General features: G+C 36.5%; 2 protein-coding genes and 1 pseudogene across 3 annotated transcripts; 2 read left to right on the top strand and 1 right to left on the bottom strand.

Annotated features, from left to right (window-relative positions):
* The first annotated feature begins 2,738 nt into the window (after positions 1–2,738).
* LOC114166209 (amino acid-ligase) lies at positions 2,739–4,645 on the top strand. The gene is made up of 4 exons (XM_028050900.2): positions 2,739–3,268; positions 3,588–3,722; positions 4,150–4,242; positions 4,332–4,645. The coding sequence occupies exons 1-4, from the start codon at positions 2,962–2,964 to the stop codon at positions 4,466–4,468; spliced, it is 672 nt and encodes a 223-aa protein (XP_027906701.1). The 5' UTR covers positions 2,739–2,961; the 3' UTR covers positions 4,469–4,645.
* Positions 4,646–5,776: 1,131 nt separating this feature from the next.
* On the bottom strand, positions 5,777–10,850 carry LOC114167601 (GPI transamidase component Gpi16 subunit family protein). 2 transcript variants are annotated; one of them, XM_028052705.2, is made up of 5 exons: positions 10,478–10,850; positions 8,040–9,284; positions 7,152–7,298; positions 6,882–7,062; positions 5,777–6,146 (listed from the first exon to the last, which is right to left on the bottom strand). In XM_028052705.2, exons 1-5 carry the CDS (start codon positions 10,835–10,837, stop codon positions 5,953–5,955), a joined length of 2,127 nt encoding a protein of 708 aa, XP_027908506.1. In that variant the 5' UTR covers positions 10,838–10,850; the 3' UTR covers positions 5,777–5,952. The 2 variants fall into 2 exon arrangements, with proteins under 2 accessions (XP_027908506.1, XP_085524384.1); XM_085668258.1 differs by having other exon boundaries at positions 8,040–9,298; positions 10,478–10,617.
* A 2,976-nt stretch (positions 10,851–13,826) lies between these two features.
* LOC146882069 (uncharacterized) lies at positions 13,827–15,554 on the top strand (annotated as a pseudogene).
* The last annotated feature ends 1,603 nt before the right edge of the window (positions 15,555–17,157 follow it).

The raw sequence follows: 17,157 nt of genomic DNA, 5'->3' as shown, positions 1-17,157 counted from the left end.
TGCATCAAGGTTTGATCTTCCCAAAGTGAATTTTGAGAGAGTTTTCATTAGGTAATCTATCTTTTCTAGCTGTCCTGGGCATTTTTCACATTGGGGAGAGCTTGTGTCATCTTTGGACCTAGAGTGTTTCTTAGATTTCTCTAGTTTTTCAAGACTTGTTATCAGATTTTCATTTTTCTCTTCTAGTTGCTTTACTCTACCTTCAAGCCATTTAATTTCTCCTCTACGCTTATTATTTGACTTTTGCAATTTTGTGGCTTCCTTATGCAATTCATTAAAAGCATCAAGTAATTCATAGTAGTTATTTTCATCATCATTGGAGTTGAAACTACTCACACTGCTCTTAGAAGAGCTTGTTCCAGCCATAAGACAGAGGTTGGTCTCTTCCTCAATGCTTCCATCAGATTCACTGGATGAGTTGGAGTCACTGTTGTAAGCTTTCCTTTTCTTCTTGTGCTTGTCTGCCTCACCTTTCTCTTCTAGTTTTTGCTTCAGCTTGAGGGCAGGGCATTTAGGTTTGATGTGTCCCATTTTTCCACACTCATAGCAGGTTGGAACATGTTTTTCTTGTTTCCTAGAAGATCTTTTAATTTCTGCAGAATTACTGTTAGATTTGTTCTTGTGCTTTAGAAATTTTGAGAACCCCTTTACCATTAGTCTCAAAGCTTCACTGTCAAAGTTATAATCATCATTAGAGTCATCTGCAGATTCTGCTTTCTTCAGTTTTCATCCTGAACATCTCATACTCTTGAATGAGAGTGTTCTTCCTTGCTCTTTTTACCTCATCCGTGCCCTCATGGGTGACCTCCAAAACATCCCACATCTCTTTGGCGGATTCACACACAGATACCCTGTAAAATTCATCCAAAGTTAGTGCAGAGGATATAATATTTTTGGCTCTAACATCATAGTGTGCCCTTTTATTTTCATCAAAAGTCCACTGTGAGAACTCTTTAAGAACAGTTTTGCCTTCCACAACTTTAATGGGTTGAAAAGGTCCATTAACTACAGCATCCCAGACCACTTTGTCCACTGATTCAAGAAAAATTTTCATTCTAATTTTCCAAAAAGGGTAGTTTTCACCAGCAAACAGAGGTGACCTGTTGATGGATGCCCCTTCAGCAAAGGTTTGAGATGTATTAGACATATCAGGATCTTTCTAATCGATTATCGTGCGATTAGCCAGCTCTGGTGCCAATTGTTAAAAGCAGATCTGTCTAATTATCTTAACCATAAAGGGATCTGAATTGATTAACAAGCTTTTATATGGTTTAAGATGAATCTTGAATAAATCTTTAGGTTTTAAAGCTCAATTAATCAATTTCGCAGTTCTGGGTTAATGGACTGTTTAAATCAATCAAGAAAGATTATGAGAGAGAAGAAAGAAGCAAGATACACAATTTATACTGGTTCGATTCAAAAAGAATCTACATCCAGTCTTCTCCTAAGTAACACACTTAGGAGGATTCCACTAAACAGAAAGGTTCCAAGAATTACAAGCACACCTATGTAATTCTAACCCCCAAAACCCAAGAACTTGATTCAACAATCAAGAACTCCCCCTAGGAGCAATGCATCCACACAATTGCACCGAGGTCCACACTTCAAACACTGAAGCTACTGTAATCAGAAATACAGAAAACAAAACAAGAAACGAAAACACCTAAGCTGTGCAGATTTGACTTGATGCTCCTTGAATCAAGCAAGATCCATCATGGTAGAATCAACCATCAATTCTTCTTGGATCTGTACTTGAGTTATCTTGCAGAATCTTCTGAAACTTTGTGTCTCTCAGATGGCTCTATCTCAGATGAAAACTGCATGATCTTTCTGATTTTTTCCAGACCCAAAACAGATTCCAAAACAGCTTTTATACAAAGGTTTTTGCTGTCACTAATTCGATTAGCAATTTACCTAATCGATTATCGTGAGTATACTTTCACTTACTTTGTACCATACTCACAGCTAATCCATTAGTTAAAAAATTAATCATATGCAGAATTACACAACAGGCCTGAAATACATTTGATAAAGAGAACCTAATTGCCTAATGCATATCCTAACTGAACCAAGCTATGTTTTATCCTAGATCAGTAGACATCATCAAAACTGTTCTTCATTTATGGATGAAAGGCTCCCCCTTCCAATACTTTCATCTTTCGGAATACGTGGATTTAGTCCTTTTAATCAAATTTTGTTAGATTTATTTGATGTTTGGTACGGATTGTATTTGAGTTGTTTATACTGTTTGACACATTTTTGCTTTAATGTTAAGTCAAATACTATTGTGAAACGCGCGCTTGAAATGTCAAATAAACTTAAGAAAATTTGATTAAAAGGAATAAATCCACGTATTTCAAAAGATGAAGGACTAAATTGGTTCAAAATTTCAAAATGCACTAATTCCAAAATTCACTGAAAGTTAAGAGACAAAAAACATATTTAACCCTTAAAAATATATAATGTAAAAAATGTATTATACTTTTAAATTACTTAATTTCAAAATATTTCAAATCATACCATTAAAAATATATTTTTACATCACATAATCCAAAATATGTAATAATAAAATCTAAACTATATCTTCGAATTCTAGATTATATACTTTGGAGCATATTTTCAAATTTCATAATCCGAAAATCTACTTTTCTTAAAACTTCCATGGTGGTGGTGCAAGAAGAAACCTAAATTTAAAAAACGTACATTGAGGCCTAGTATATGTCACAGGGTCCAATGATCGGTATGGTGGGTATTATCATAGACAATTCGAGAAAGCACTCACAGTAATGGTAAGTTCTGGAGATGGAAAGAAAGGGAAAGCTCATAGGCATGATCATGAGTGATGATTTTGCATCACAACCTGAACCAAACTTAGAAGCAACACAGAACAGTGCCCTCTGATTCTCTTGCAGAGTCACGAACACTGTTTGATTTTGTTTCCCGTTGCTGTGTTGTGTGTGGATGTCAGAGAAGAAACCCAGAGAGATAACCATAAAGCTGCTATGCCCCTCCCTCTCGAAGGTGGCCCAAGTGGTGGCCTGGGAGGACCAGAGAATCGACTTGGGCTCCATTTCGCGGGCCTTTGGGCTTGACCCATCAACGCTGAGGCTGAACGGTTACTTCATCAGCAGAGGGGTGGACCTCATAGCTTCCTCTCTCACTTGGAACTCTCTTCTCTCTTTCTTCTCTTCCAAAGGCTTGTCCACTGGCAGAGACCAATGCGATGCTCTTCTCGTCACTGGCAAACTCTGCAAAGTAGGACTCAAGAGTATGTCTTTTCACTTTCACCTTTTTCTTCTTTTCAAATCTCAGAGTTCAAAGTTTTCTGTTACTTAAGCAATTTCATTGGGATTATATGTTTTGATTTGAATGTTGGTCGTTTATTGTATTTCATTAAGGTATTGTAATTGGGGTTTTACCTAGTTTCCTGTCATGTCTTTATGTCTTCCTGAACATGGACTCCATGAGGGCTTAGTCAATTATATTTTTTTCAATTTTATTCCTTTCTGTTACTTATATTTTCTAAATAGGATGTGTGTTTTGTTTAAGAATGATGTAACTTCTAGTTACATGGTTGTGATAATCAGGAGGACATGACTCACTAGATTTTCAAGATGGGATTGGAAAGATGATTGAAAGTGAGAATGCTGATAACAATAAAGGAATTCAACTGCAAGCTATCAACTTGATCAAGAATAAAAAGTTGAAAGAGAGCAGCTCAGGTACATAATTCAGTTCCATGATTATAAATGGGTTTTATTAATAAATACGCATATTTTCAATTGAGTGCGCCTGAATGTTATCTTGCTTCTTAATCTTGTTTGCTTTCTCCTTGTGTAAAACTAAAACAATATTGAAGTAATAAAATTCACCAATCATTTATTAATCATTAAATTTCATATTTTTTAAGACATGGAAGTATAAAGAAGCAAAGCATGATGAATCTCATATTTCTTAACATACCATGTGGCAAAATATAATAACAATTATGTCTGACGAAATTTAAAACTTAATTAAGCCTTATAAATGACATTTTACAATTCTGTTAGTTACATCTATAGAAGTTTGTCAAGATTTAATATCTGAAGAAAGGATGAGGAAATAGTTTGCAATTTATAAGTAGCAATTCTGTTTTCTTTGCCCTTTTAGGCGAGATTCTGAAAGGCCAAAGCTGCAAGAGAAAGCAACTATGGGAAGATGTCAACCTATTCAAGAAACTAAAAATAGATGAGGACAAGTCAGGCAAGTTCAGCATTCATTACATTTTATGGCATTGCAGTTTCTTCTCCAACTGCCTCTACTATACTAACATTTTAATGGACTCTTCTCAGATATTGGAGATAAAATTGATGATCACTCTGGGAGCATTGCACGCAACCAGTTTACATGCAGCTATTCAAGTAAGAATATGAAGCGGATACGAGAAGATGAGGCAATTGTGGCAGCTAACTACAAAAGGATTAGATAAATTATGTGTCATTGGGTTAAAAAAAAAAGAACAAAGTATAATCCACATTTGCCATTTTGTTGTTAGTTACCTTTTCTCTTTCATTTTTGCCCTTTTTGGTAAAAATTACTGTACATTTGTGTATATGTATGATATGCTGTGAAAATATAAAGAAAGATAACAGATCCTGTTTAGCAAGTGCAGAGGATGAAAAGATTGAACCTTCCGAGTGCTTGGAAAATGAAATTTCTTGCTCAAGAATTGGGAGTAAAGAATTATTCGCAACCTAATCTTTCAAAAGTTCCATTAACCAAAAGTTTAATATCCCTAACTTGCATAAACATAAAACCTATAATTTTCTGAGTAAGCTAGTGCAGTCTCGGAAGTCAGTTGGTCCGAAATCAATAGCATAGCGTTTTGATTCATTTGGGCATCTGAAAATGATATCTCATTCTGGTTGTTTACTTTGAAGAGTTGGACCAAAATAACAGTGAGCTTTCATGCCACATTAACGAGATAGGTGCTCAATGGAGGGTATAAATGTGCTCTCATGATGACTCAGTTATTTTGAACTTCCATTTCATCCAAAGACTAATAAACTGTGTATACCTTTTAATTGGCTTGCTAGATCAGGAAAAACATGCTTGATTTATTGCTGCAAATGACAATCGTGAGATATAGTTATAAAATATATGTTTAATGTACGGTGAAAGACAGCAATGCTTTATTTAAGTTGTTTTAGTGGGAAATTATGACAAATGATGGATTATCCTACCATTAATGCCGGCCAAAACAAGTGTGCTTGAAGGATGGTGATCTCCTCAGTCAGTGAGTGAAACCAATCGAGATATACTAAACAAAGATTGAATCCCCTTGTGGTTAATCTGGAATGAACTACGGATTTGACCATTTTCCCATAATTCCTAGAACTATTTTATGTCAGTGACGTATATGTTCACAGCAGCCATGGACGGTACACCACCTCTTAACATGCCCTGTATGCAAGCTCCACTATATAGGTACATGCAACACTGTGTAAGACGGTTACTGCTACCATGCTAGGACACTTTTAGAAGATACACTAATACTCGTGTAAATAGGTATGATACCACTCCTAACACACCAAGATATCCCCTACAAATAGACCTTACTGAGGTTTCTTAAATTCCTCTGGGTTTAAGACTCCTCCGAAAGCAATGTCCACTAATGTGAACGCTTACTTCCATCATAAAACTCAAGCCGTCGACCACAATGACTACCAATCATCGAGTTACAAGTGCCCTCTAGTGTGAAAGGGTATTGCACATTTTATTACTTAAAACCTGTGGAAAATCAGAAGGACAATTTTGTTTTATAATCAATCAATTTGGTCGTGTACATTGTTTTGGTCGACTAAAAACAGGTATGAATGAAAGTACACGGTAAAGTGGAAGTAAGGTTTGTATTGTACATAAAATATATGCAATCAGACTATAGTACACGGAAAACTACCGGGTTGGAAGTTATCATTGTGAGTAGTATTGCCATGCAATTGCAATTCCTGCAACCAGTAATACTCTGAGAATCAATTTTGGACTAACAAAGGAGGAGGATGATGATGATGATGATGAAGGGGACGAAGTTGATTCCAATGGTCTGCCTCTAAGCTTGGCAGATAATTTATTTAGTATTCGACGAAGGAAAACAGCTTTGCTGGCATCTACAGGTACAAAAATAGAAAACATTAGCAACTCAATAAGAATTTTTAACCATAAGAATGAGGGAAGGCGGGCCAAAAATATATACCACTAGGTCTGTAGACAATAATGTATCATATAATGTACAAGTTAATCTCACACATCAAAATTTATATTATTAAATCCTCCCCACAAACTTGAGCATATATATCAGATATGTACCGATTAGTTTGATTTTAGAAATAAGACATGTTGCCTGTTAATCTTGGCATTTGCACAGGGAATTGGAGCTTTTCGGCATAGGGAGATCCAGAACTCGGTTGTTCTACAGCTTAGGCACCGTGCTCAGGAAAGAAATCCCTTATTCTTCCTAGCGAGATATTAGGTTTCTAGCTATAATACACTTCAATAATGACGATACATAAATATTCATATTCATGGATCACTATATCCAAAAGAGCTCAAGTAGATTAATCTAACAAAAGTACTTATTTCTTTAGTTTGCTATTGAATTTGCATGTCTAGTTTGTGATGACAGCATGCAGTCATAAATAACATAGAAGGTATTAGTCAATAATATAGAAAACTGGCACAGAGAGCAAGGGGAAGCTTAAAAGATGAGGATGTTTTTGTTTTCGACGGCTATCAAGGTAGGACTTATTAATTAAAAAAGTACCACGCTTGAGGATTAATCATTGTTGCACAAAATTGATTAACTAATGTCTCAATATGCAGACACGGCAAGAGCAGAGGTTTACCTTTGTTTTTCAAAAGTCTTTCCTCCTCTCCAACTCGTCTTCGGAGAACATTTAACAAAGATCCAAAATACAATGCAAAAACTGTGCATGTAATTGTGATGACATTATATGGCATACTGAAATCAGGAGTTGTCAAGGGTACAAGTAAGACTTCTGTGTAAGAGAGAACTGGACTCTTTTCCTGCAACATAGATCCGGATAGTTAGAGGCATGACAAAGAATATTATACGTGTAAGTGTCATGAGAAGAAAGAGTGTAGATTCAAAAAACCTGTAATTTAGACAACAACGGTGACTTGCTTTGAGATTTATCATAAAATTGCAAACCAGCATTTAAGTCAGGAAAGCTTATTATTGCGGATGGAATGTCGAATCCTTGATTAGCATCTGGAGGGTACTCATCAATGTGCAAGAAGCCCTATGCAGGCCAACAAAAGCAAGTCAAAATTTATTTTGATACGAAGAAACCGATTTCCTAATCATCCATCTTAAAAATGATCTTAAGTGAACATATTCGCATTCCACATTTATGAAAAAATAAAACAAGTATTACTTTTATGCCGTGGTGTCATACCTAATTGTATGCTATAAACGGATCAGCCATGCCCATTTAAGCATAGCTGCCAAAAACGCAAAGGATTAATTGCGCCTATATTTTACCGTCCTGACCAATTTAAGTGAAGCCCATAACCTAAAAGGGCAATTTACCTTTACTCAAGAAGGGTCAGGTTAAGCATGGCTCAGTCACTTCGATCACTACTTTTAAAAGGTTGTATTACAAATAAATATATCCTTTATTCCTCCTCCTGCTTTCATATGGTATTAACAGCAATCTAACTTTCATATTCCCTCTGTTCCACAATGACTACAGTTTAGGTTATGCACACGTGTTGAAAACAATAATAAATATTGAGGACATACTGGGAAGAAAAAATTTAATGCTCTATTTAAAAGTGAGACATTAGTCAATTTGAAACTTTTATGTGGCTAAAAATGCAGTCATTTTGGAACGGAGGAAGTATAACATAATGAGTTCCTTATTAACATTTCTGAGGTGACTAACAGACATTAAATTAAATAGTTTGATGTCCGTAAAATAAGTTACGCAAATATTGAGAGGAAGAAGAACTACAAATGTAAGAAAAGAATTCGGGCAAACCTTGTCAAATTCTATACTCAATACAGCTGACTTCATTTCACAAGGAAATTGAAGGACAAGCTCCATCATCCCTGGCGATACTTTGTCTTCAGAAGGCAAAACACGCATTCTCTCAACAAAATCTGTGAGTACTCGAGGTCTTTCATCAACTAGTAATTGCAAAGTATGATAATATACTTTAACATACCAAGGCACAACTTGGAGGACATTAACTTGCAACTTACACCTTTCTTCAATATTATTGGTTACAAGTCCCTGTGTCATTTCCGTTGATTTCAAGGATATTGCAATAGCACCCCTTTCATTTCCACTTCCCATCAAGAATCTACTAGCATAAAAAGGAGCATGTGGGCTGGACCAAACAATTGGATGCTCCCACGATAGGCCTAAATCAAATTGTTCAGTATCCTTGTAATCTTTGATTGGGTATTCATACAGAATTGAGGAGCCCTTTCCCAATTCTGTATGCATCCTCTTGGGAGTAACAGACAATTTAAAGCCACTGTTCACTCTATAATCTTCGGGACCTGTGTCATTATTAGCAAATTGAGTAGTATTCTTATGGAGATTCTCAAGTTGAGCAACTAGACCTCTATCAGCATGAAGGTAAACATTACTCAACTTGGCAAGGACACACCTTCCACTGATTTTTCTTCCAAATATTGAACTCAGGGACCAGCTTGGTTGTACCTTTGCTTTGCTGACATGGTTCATATCAGCATTCTGATCATCAGGCTGGAGTACAACTGTTAGTGTTTGTTGTAGAATAATTCCTGATCTTGACCCATCTGAAGCAGCTGAGGACATTGTCAAGTGCAACCGCTGGGAGTGGTAAAAGCTTCTGTAAATAGACGGTCTATCCATTAAGGAAGAGAGTCCAGCTTTATCTCGACAGGGAAGGAGTTTCAACCAGGGTGTAAGATTCTCAGTACAGACAGCTTCACGTGGCAGTGTACCATATCTTAAACTACCCAGAGCTGATTGAAATGTCCATTCAGGCGCAGAATAAGTTGTAGAAGACTCCAGGAAGTTGATGGAAGCACAAAAGAGACCTGATAGTGAATGGGTTAAATTTTTCCAAGAAGCATCAACCTGATGTGGAGGGACATCAAAAACTGCCCACAATTCAACTCCTGGAGGCTTTGCATTATGACTTGATATTGGATCAAATCCACCCCATCTTTCATAGTTCCATCGACCTTGTGTAAAAGATAACTCCATTGCCTTAATATGAAACTTCTGAACCTGTCCATTAAACACTAAACTCGGGTTACTTAGTATATTCAGGACAAACTCTATATTCTCTAAGCAACCAGAATGTAACAAACCTATACAATGTTGCTGCTACAAGAGTAAAAGCACAAAAAGCAGCAAAAACTAATGAGTAAGCAAGGGAGACTTGACTATAACTATTAGAACAGTAAAACCCAGAATGTCCATTAGTGTTTGACATCATATAATTGATTTCCTTTAAAATAATTTCATCGAAGGTAAAGGCTCTTGTTCTTAATTCTTATTCTGAATAATAATATTTAAGTCAGAGCCATAGTCAATTTCCTTCTTCAGCACATTTTTTATGCATGATAAAATGAAATGTAAGAAAATATTCCCAACAAAAACCTGAAAGGCACAAATGAAAATTGAAAAGCAAAGAGAACTACAAACATCAATGTTTCATTTAATGATTATACATGAAAAAAATAATGATTAAAACTTAAATCTACAAACTTAAACCCTAGTCCTTATTTGATAACGAAACAATCAAATACTGAAACCTGTATTTTACACCAGGAAAACATCTCAAAACTAATTATTGAAGCACATAGAGTGTGTTTCACAAACAAAGCATTCTATATCGACAAAAAAGTCGATTCACAGACAAATGTCAAGTTGCAGCAGGACAAAGAGTGCTATAGTTACTGCATTGGATAAATCTCTCATTTCCCGTTTCACTTGTCTACCTCCCTTCCCGTTGACATTTCTTCTTTAAAAAGAACCACCAATAACTACTTGCAGCAGCGGGGCAGCCATATATGCTTCCCTAAAATATACGAACAATAGCAAAACGCATTTTTCCAAACTCTACACCGACTTTCTGCCTTCTATCACAAACCCTTTTTACTTAATAAACAAGATTTCTCAGAAACCAAAACAATAATTTTTCCTTGTTCAAACAATTAAGAAAAGTGTTCATCTCTCGAAATTTAGACAAACGAAAATGTCGACACACAATTAAGCCAATGGTTATGAATCCCCACATCCGACTTCAAATATTTCTTAGAAGGTTGTTTTGCATCTACATTATTTTCAAAAACTCAACAGCATCCCTCACAACCAAATCCACCGAAACTGAGGCATGTAAACAATTAAAAACTATTCGTACGTTTTCTTTCACAAAAATCACATAAAAAGAAAAAGGAAAAGGAGAAGGCACGAACCAGCTGAGAAATAGATTTGGGGAAGAGGTGGTGGTGACGAGCGAACGAATCGGCGTCGAGAGGAGCTTCATTTTGGAAGTGGAAATGCGCGAGAATCTTGCGATCGGGCAAGGGCTTCAGCAGCAACTCCTCCGAGAACTCTTCTTGTTGTGTTGATGTGGCTAAAACCAGAGAGAGGAGAAGAAGAGGAAGAAGAAGGAGAAGAGAGAGAGGGAAAGTGGCTTTGGGAGGAAGAGCCATTGGTTGCGTCGCTTCGGTTGGTCTTGGAAATGCGCGGCGAGTGAGAGTCACTGTGCGTGTCTGTGTTGTGTGCTGGTTACTACAGAGATTCCGCCATGGAAATTGGAATCGTAGTTGCATTCCTCGTTTCAGATATGGGGCCCTTGCTTACTGCACCCCTTAATTACTACCCGCAGCCCCATGACATTTTGAAATGGTTTATTTCAATGGTGAATTTCATATTGCATATTATAGAAATCTTTTGAAACAAGCTTTTTTAACAGGTTTTCTAGAATAAGCTTTTCCAAAATATATGAGATGTTTTTCAAATCAATTATTTCTTAACAAGCTTTTGATGAGATGCCTCTAACCAAGGGACCCACAACAAGAGAATGGCCAGGAGGATACAAAAGGAATGGGTCTTCAATGCACATACAAGGCCCAAGATGAACTTTACATGGGCCAAGGAAGATGTGAAGACCTAGCCTAAAACTCTTTGTTTGTAAATATTAGGATAGGGTTTATTTTTTGGGCCTTGTATTTTGGGCTTTGTAGAATAAGGTTTTTGTTTGGGCTATGTATTGGGCCTTAAAGGGTTTTTAGACTTTGAAGAGAATTGGACCAAAGAAGAGTTGGGCTTGAAATTGGCCTAACAAGAGACAGAGCACATTTGTGAGAGAATCTAGATCCTTCTTGCTCCAAGCTTGGTCACCAAGCTTCTCTTATGCTCCTAGAAGCAAGTCCGTTGTGACTTGCTTAGGTGGCAAGTCACACTTGCCTCATGCTCTCCTTTTGGCTCCAAATACCACATTCTAGATCCTTTTTCCCTCCATTTTCTAGACCACTTGGCTCTCCTTTTCTACTATAAATAGAGAGCTTAGGACCCTTGTATTTTCATTCATGAATATAGTAGAGAAACTCTGTTGAGATGACTCCAGACTCCTCTCTTTTTGTGAATCAACTTAGGCTAGAGTTCTCCTTCTTGGTTTCCTCTAGCCCCCTTCCTTGAGTGTTGGCCCAACCTCACTTGAGAGCTTCTCCAAACACCATTGTCGCACCACTTCTCCTCTCATTTTCTAACTTTCGCACCTTCATCCTTCTCCATGGAAGCTTAATCAATTCCGCATGGCTTCTCCTTGGCTTCCTTACTCTTGAAGATGGACTCATCATGTGGTATCTAGAGCCTTGGTTGATCAAGCTTGACGTCAAGAGATAAGTTCATCTTCTTTGTAGTTTTTCTTTCAATTTCCGTGTTGTTCATTACTTCCTTTGATTGTTTTGTTGTTTTTCTTCTTTTCACCTCATTGGTTATATGGTTCTTATCATTGTTCCTTTGGAACCATTCGGCCATATTGCCTAAGAACTCAACCATGGTGAATTTGTATGCCTTTTAAATTTTCGTTTGAGTCTTGTTCATTTTCTATTTCATCTATTTGAGTCATTTTAATTTTCTCATCCATATGTTTTGTCTAGAGTAACGTGTAGTTCAATTATGTCTTAAATTCCTTTGTTTAGCTTTCCATTTTGCTACTGTTTTGCTGTTGTATTGCTACTGTGTTGCTGCTGTTTTTGGTTCATAAATACACCTTCTTTTCTCCCTTGGAGCCTTGGAAATGAACCTTCACATCTAGATAACCTTTGTTATCTTAATGTCCAGTGGGAATTTTCCTTGTGCTTGCTTAATCACCTAAGTTTCATTTTTCGTTTGTAGTGTGCTTTGTGTGCTTTTAATTTTCGCATTTGAGTTCATACTTGTTAATTAGTTCTTGGCAAGTTCTTTAGAGTTAATTTCCATTGTGTTTCCTTGAGTTTCATAATCTTCCTTTGATTCCTTTAAGTTTCCTTCTCTTCTTGTTTCTATTAAAATGCAAATGATCAAGCATAGTGTGGTGGTGATTCTAATTTGTGGTGGAAACTAGCTACTGTAAGAGCTATAAAAAAAAGAAAGAAAAAGAGCACAAAAAGAGTACAAGCAAGTGCCAAAAATAATCAAAAGAAAAGATCAAAAGAAAGTGGCAAAAGAAGTACACTAGAATCACTACCATCATTTGAGTTTGAGAGCATTTTTCTGTTACATTTTACTGTTGTTCCAATTCTATTTGTCTGCACACTTTCTGTATTTGATTTATCACAAACAATTGGCTATTGCAAATCCAGATCCAATTTTTGCCTCTTTTAGCTAAAACATAGACGAAGTAAAGAAAACAAAAATCATTGAAAAATGTTGAGAAATGAAAAAATGATAAATCACTGAAGTAGAGGCTGAATTTCACGTTTTTGGATTGGCAGTGGCTGAAAATTCAAATTCTGTGCAGATTTCTAACTTGTTTTTGGTTGTTTTTTAATCCATTCTAGTGTCATTCTTTAGGTAATTCATTTGAGTGCTTAACTTGTTTCTTTGCCTTATTTCTAGTTTGTCTTTCTTTGTTAAATCTTTGAGTATGTTTCATCTATATTCCACTTGAGTTTAGCTCTTCTTTCATTTAAGCTTTTCTTGTTGTTCTTTATTGGCTTTTTTGTTTGGTGTTACATTCTTGGTGGAAGATTTCTTTGGAGGTAACCAAATACTCAAGGTAGCATCCTAGGAGGTGGAAACCAAAGTGGAACTCCAAGCTACAAGTGAAGTTCACAAAGGAGAAAATTCAAAGCAAACACTTGAGTGAGACAAAAGAAGAAAGAAAAGAGTGGAGCGAAACACTTGAAGACTTTTAAAGTTTGCGCAAATTTGTGATTGTATTCATTTGAGTTGTATTTGTTCAAGTTTTCTTTCTTGTATCTCTTTGGACTAATTAAGTGTCTTTGGGGAGCCTTAGGTGTTCTCTCATCTCTTAATTAGAACCTTCTTAAATAGTAAAAGCGCTTGTAGACAGTGAGTGTGTTTTGCAACATCAAGCCTCACTAAAGTAGGTCGCATAGTTAGACTCCAAATCTTTTTGTTTTTGTTGCTTAATTGTTAGTGTGTGTCTAATTCTATTTTAGAAGTTTTGTGCAATATTCTTTGAATTACTTTGGCAAGGAAAGACTTGGTAAGTAAGCAATCCAAGTGATTCACCTCTCTTTCCTGAAAGATAATTCAAGAAGTTTTCTATTTACTTCTTCTTTAGAATTTCTTAGTTAGCTTTTAGTAATCATGGCTAGTCAATCCTCCCTACATAGTGCAAGTGATTATGAGGATTCAATTCATAGTTTAAAACATGTTTCTCAACAACTCAAATCACTTGAACTATGGAGACAACAAGAGGCAATTTACAAAGTGAAAGATCAATTGGAAAGAGATGGCCAAATTGCTCTCTTGAAGGAACAAATCAAAGCTTTAAAGAAAAGAGATGAGAAAATCCAAAATAAGCTAAAAAGTAGGAGTAATTCTAGCAAAAGGTCTAGAAGTGGAGCTTCAATATATGGGGAAGAGGGAGGATTAAGATTAGGAGAATATTATCAACAACCTTCCCACATTAGGAGACAAAGAAAAGACCCTACTCCTAGAGAAGTTAAAGTAGACTTGCCTCACTTTCAAGGCAAGGATGATGTTGAAGCTTATTTGGATTGGGAGATAAAGGTCGAGCAACTCTTTGCTTGCCATCAAGTTAGTGAAGAAAGGAAAGTGCCTCTTGCTACCCTAAGCTTTCAAGGGTATGTTATGTATTGGTGGACTTCTATAGTCCAAGAGAGGCTAAGAAGTAATGGACCTTCAATTGAATATTGGAATGATCTTAAGTCAGCCCTTAGGAGGAGACACATTCCCTCCTACTACAATAGGGAGCTCATAGGGAGCTCATGAACAAGCTCAAAAGAATCCAACAAAGAAATATGTCTGTGGAAGAATATAGACATAAAATGGAGTTACTTATGATGAGGGCAGAAATAATTGAGGAAGAGTCCATTACCATTTCTAGATTCTTAAGTGGCTTAAACCTTGATATAAGAGATAGAGTTGAGCTTCTACCTTACCAAGATTTGAATGATTTGGTGCAAATATGCATTAAGGTAGAACAACAAAATTTGAGAAAATCTTTTTCAAAAAGAAATCAAGCTCAAACTAACTCTTAAGAAAGATTTTAAGAAAGAAGAGAAAAAGGAGGAGCCACCTAGGAATCTAGGAAAAGGTAAAGAGGGGAGTGCATCATCACACACTCGCACAAGTGAAATCAAATGCTTCAAATGTCTTAGTAGAGGTCACATAGCATCTCAATGCCCCACCAAAAAGACCATGATTCTTAGGGGTGTTGATAGATATAACAGCTAGGATGAAAATGAAAGTGAGAGTGGAAGTGAGGAATCCAACGAGTCTAATATAGAAGATGCTCACCCTTGTGATGGGGACCTTTTAATGGTTAGAAGGATCCTCAACAATCAACCTAGTCCACAAGCACTAACACAAAGAGAGAACATATTTCACACGAGGTGTAGAATTTTGGAAAACACTTATTCTCTAATTGTGGATAGTGGCTCATGTTGTAACTGCTGCAGTACTAGGTTGGTTGACAAGTTGTCTTTGACTGTCTTACCTCATCCAAAACCTTACAAACTTCATTGGCTTAATGAAGATGGGGATTTGGCAGTCAATCATCAAGTAAAGGTCAAGTTTTCCATAGGGAAATATGAAGATAGTGTGCTATGTGATGTAGTACCTATGGAAGCTTGTCATATCTTATTGGGGAGACCTTGGCAATTTGATAAGAAAACCATGCACAATTGTCTCACCAACGAGATTACCTTTACTCACAAGGTTAAAAAGTTTGTTCTTCATCCTCTTTTGCCATCACAAGTGGTTGAGGATCAACTTCAAATGAAGAACAAAAGAGAAAAAGAGAAAGATGAGGACAAAAAAAATTCCTCAAAAAGTCCAAAAGCTAAATAAAGATGAATTTGAGGCGGGAGAGATTGGTGTTCCTTCTCCCAAGGTCATTCAAAATGAGAACATTTTAACCATGAAATCTTTAAATCAAGTTCTCAATGTTGAACAACCTTCATGCCTCCTGCTATGTACAGGAACACTCACATGTACTGCCACAACTTTTGAGCTTAAGAATCTACCTCCTAAAATTGAAAATCTTTTGAAAGAGCTTGAGGATATATTCCCTAAGGAAGGGCCTATTGGGCTTCCTCCCTTTAGAGGAATTGAACATCAAATATATTTAGTGTTTGGGGCTAGTCTACCAAATAGATCAGCCTATAGGACAAATCCTCAAGAAACAAAGGAGATAGAGTCTCAAGTCCAAGAGTTGTTGAAGGGTTGGGTTCAAAAGAGCCTTAGCCCTTGTGCTGTGCCTGTTTTGTTAGTACCTAAAAAGGATGGGAAATGGAGAATGTGTTGTGATTGTAGAGCCATAAATAACATCACCATTAAATATAAGCATCCCATTCCTAGGCTTGATGACATGCTTGATGAATTGCATGGGTCCCTCATGTTTTCTAAAATTGATCTAAAGAGTGGTTATCACCAAATAAGAATCAAAGAAGGTGATGAGTGGAAAACCGCTTTTAAGACAAAATTTGGATTATATGAGTGGTTGGTGATGCCCTTTGGGCTTATTAATGCACCTAGCACATTCATGAGGCTAATGAATCACGTTCTTAGAGAGTGCATAGGAAAGTTTGTGGTTGTCTACTTTGATGACATTTTGATCTATAGCAAGAGCTTACATGAGCACATAGACCATCTGAGGTTTGTCCTTACCATCCTTAGGGTAAATAGTTTGTTTGCAAATAAAGAGAAATGCATTTTTTGTGTAGATAGTGTTATTTTCTTAGGTTTTGTAGTAAATAAAAATAGGGTCCATGTTGACCCTACAAAAACAAAGGTCATCCAAGAATGGCCTACTCCTAAAAATGTTGGAGAGGTTAGGAGCTTCCATGGTTTGGCAAGCTTTTATAGGAGGTTTGTTCCTAACTTCTCTACTTTGGCTTCACCCCTCAATGAACTTGTCAAGAAAGATGTATCTTTTAATTGATGTGAAAAACAAGAGTCTACTTTTCAGCAACTCAAGGAAAAGCTCACCAATGCACCCATTCTAACTTTACCAAACTTTTCAAAAACCTTTAAGCTAGAGTGTGATGCATCCGATGTAGGAATATGTGTTGTGTTATTGCAAGGAGGGCACCCAATTTCTTATTTCAGTGAAAAACTTCATGGTGCTTCCCTCAACTATCCCACCTATGATAAGGAATTGTGTGCCTTAGTTAGGGCCCTTCAAACTTGAGAACACTACCTTATGTCCAAAGAGTTTGTCATTCATAGTGACCATGAGTCGCTAAAATATTTGAAGGGCCAACACAAGCTGAATAAAAGATATGCTAAGTGGATGAAATTCTTGGAACAATTTCCTTATGTGATAAAGTACAAGAAGGGCAAAAGTAATGTGGTGGCTGATGCCTTGTCTAGAAGGCACACTTTGTTTTCAAAATCGGGAGCCCAAATTCTTGGATTTGATCACATTCCAGAAATGTATAATCAAGATTTT

Source organism: Vigna unguiculata, chromosome 10 (assembly GCF_037176805.1).
Source record: "Vigna unguiculata cultivar grain cowpea cultivar isolate G323 ecotype 2 chromosome 10, ASM3717680v1, whole genome shotgun sequence".
Taxonomy (NCBI): Eukaryota; Viridiplantae; Streptophyta; class Magnoliopsida; order Fabales; family Fabaceae; genus Vigna; species Vigna unguiculata.
Note: the sequence above shows the minus strand (reverse complement) of the source record. Positions and strands in the feature narration are given on the sequence as shown.

What these genes read in the sequence shown, in the direction of transcription:
- LOC114166209 (XM_028050900.2), top strand. Translation starts at nt 2,962, where the DNA reads ATGTCAGAGAAGAAACCCAGAGAGATAACCATAAAGCTGCTATGCCCC. An exon ending in GTTGAAAGAGAGCAGCTCAG is followed by an intron (nt 3,723 to 4,149) that starts GTACATAATTCA and finishes TTGCCCTTTTAG; the next exon opens with GCGAGATTCTGAAAGGCCAA. An exon ending in AATAGATGAGGACAAGTCAG is followed by an intron (nt 4,243 to 4,331) that starts GCAAGTTCAGCA and finishes GACTCTTCTCAG; the next exon opens with ATATTGGAGATAAAATTGAT.
- LOC114167601 (XM_028052705.2), bottom strand. Translation starts at nt 10,837, where the DNA reads ATGCAACTACGATTCCAATTTCCATGGCGGAATCTCTGTAGTAACCAG. An exon ending in CCAAATCTATTTCTCAGCTG is followed by an intron (nt 9,285 to 10,477) that starts GTTCGTGCCTTC and finishes TTTAATGGACAG; the next exon opens with GTTCAGAAGTTTCATATTAA. An exon ending in TGAGTATAGAATTTGACAAG is followed by an intron (nt 7,299 to 8,039) that starts GTTTGCCCGAAT and finishes TGGCCTGCATAG; the next exon opens with GGCTTCTTGCACATTGATGA.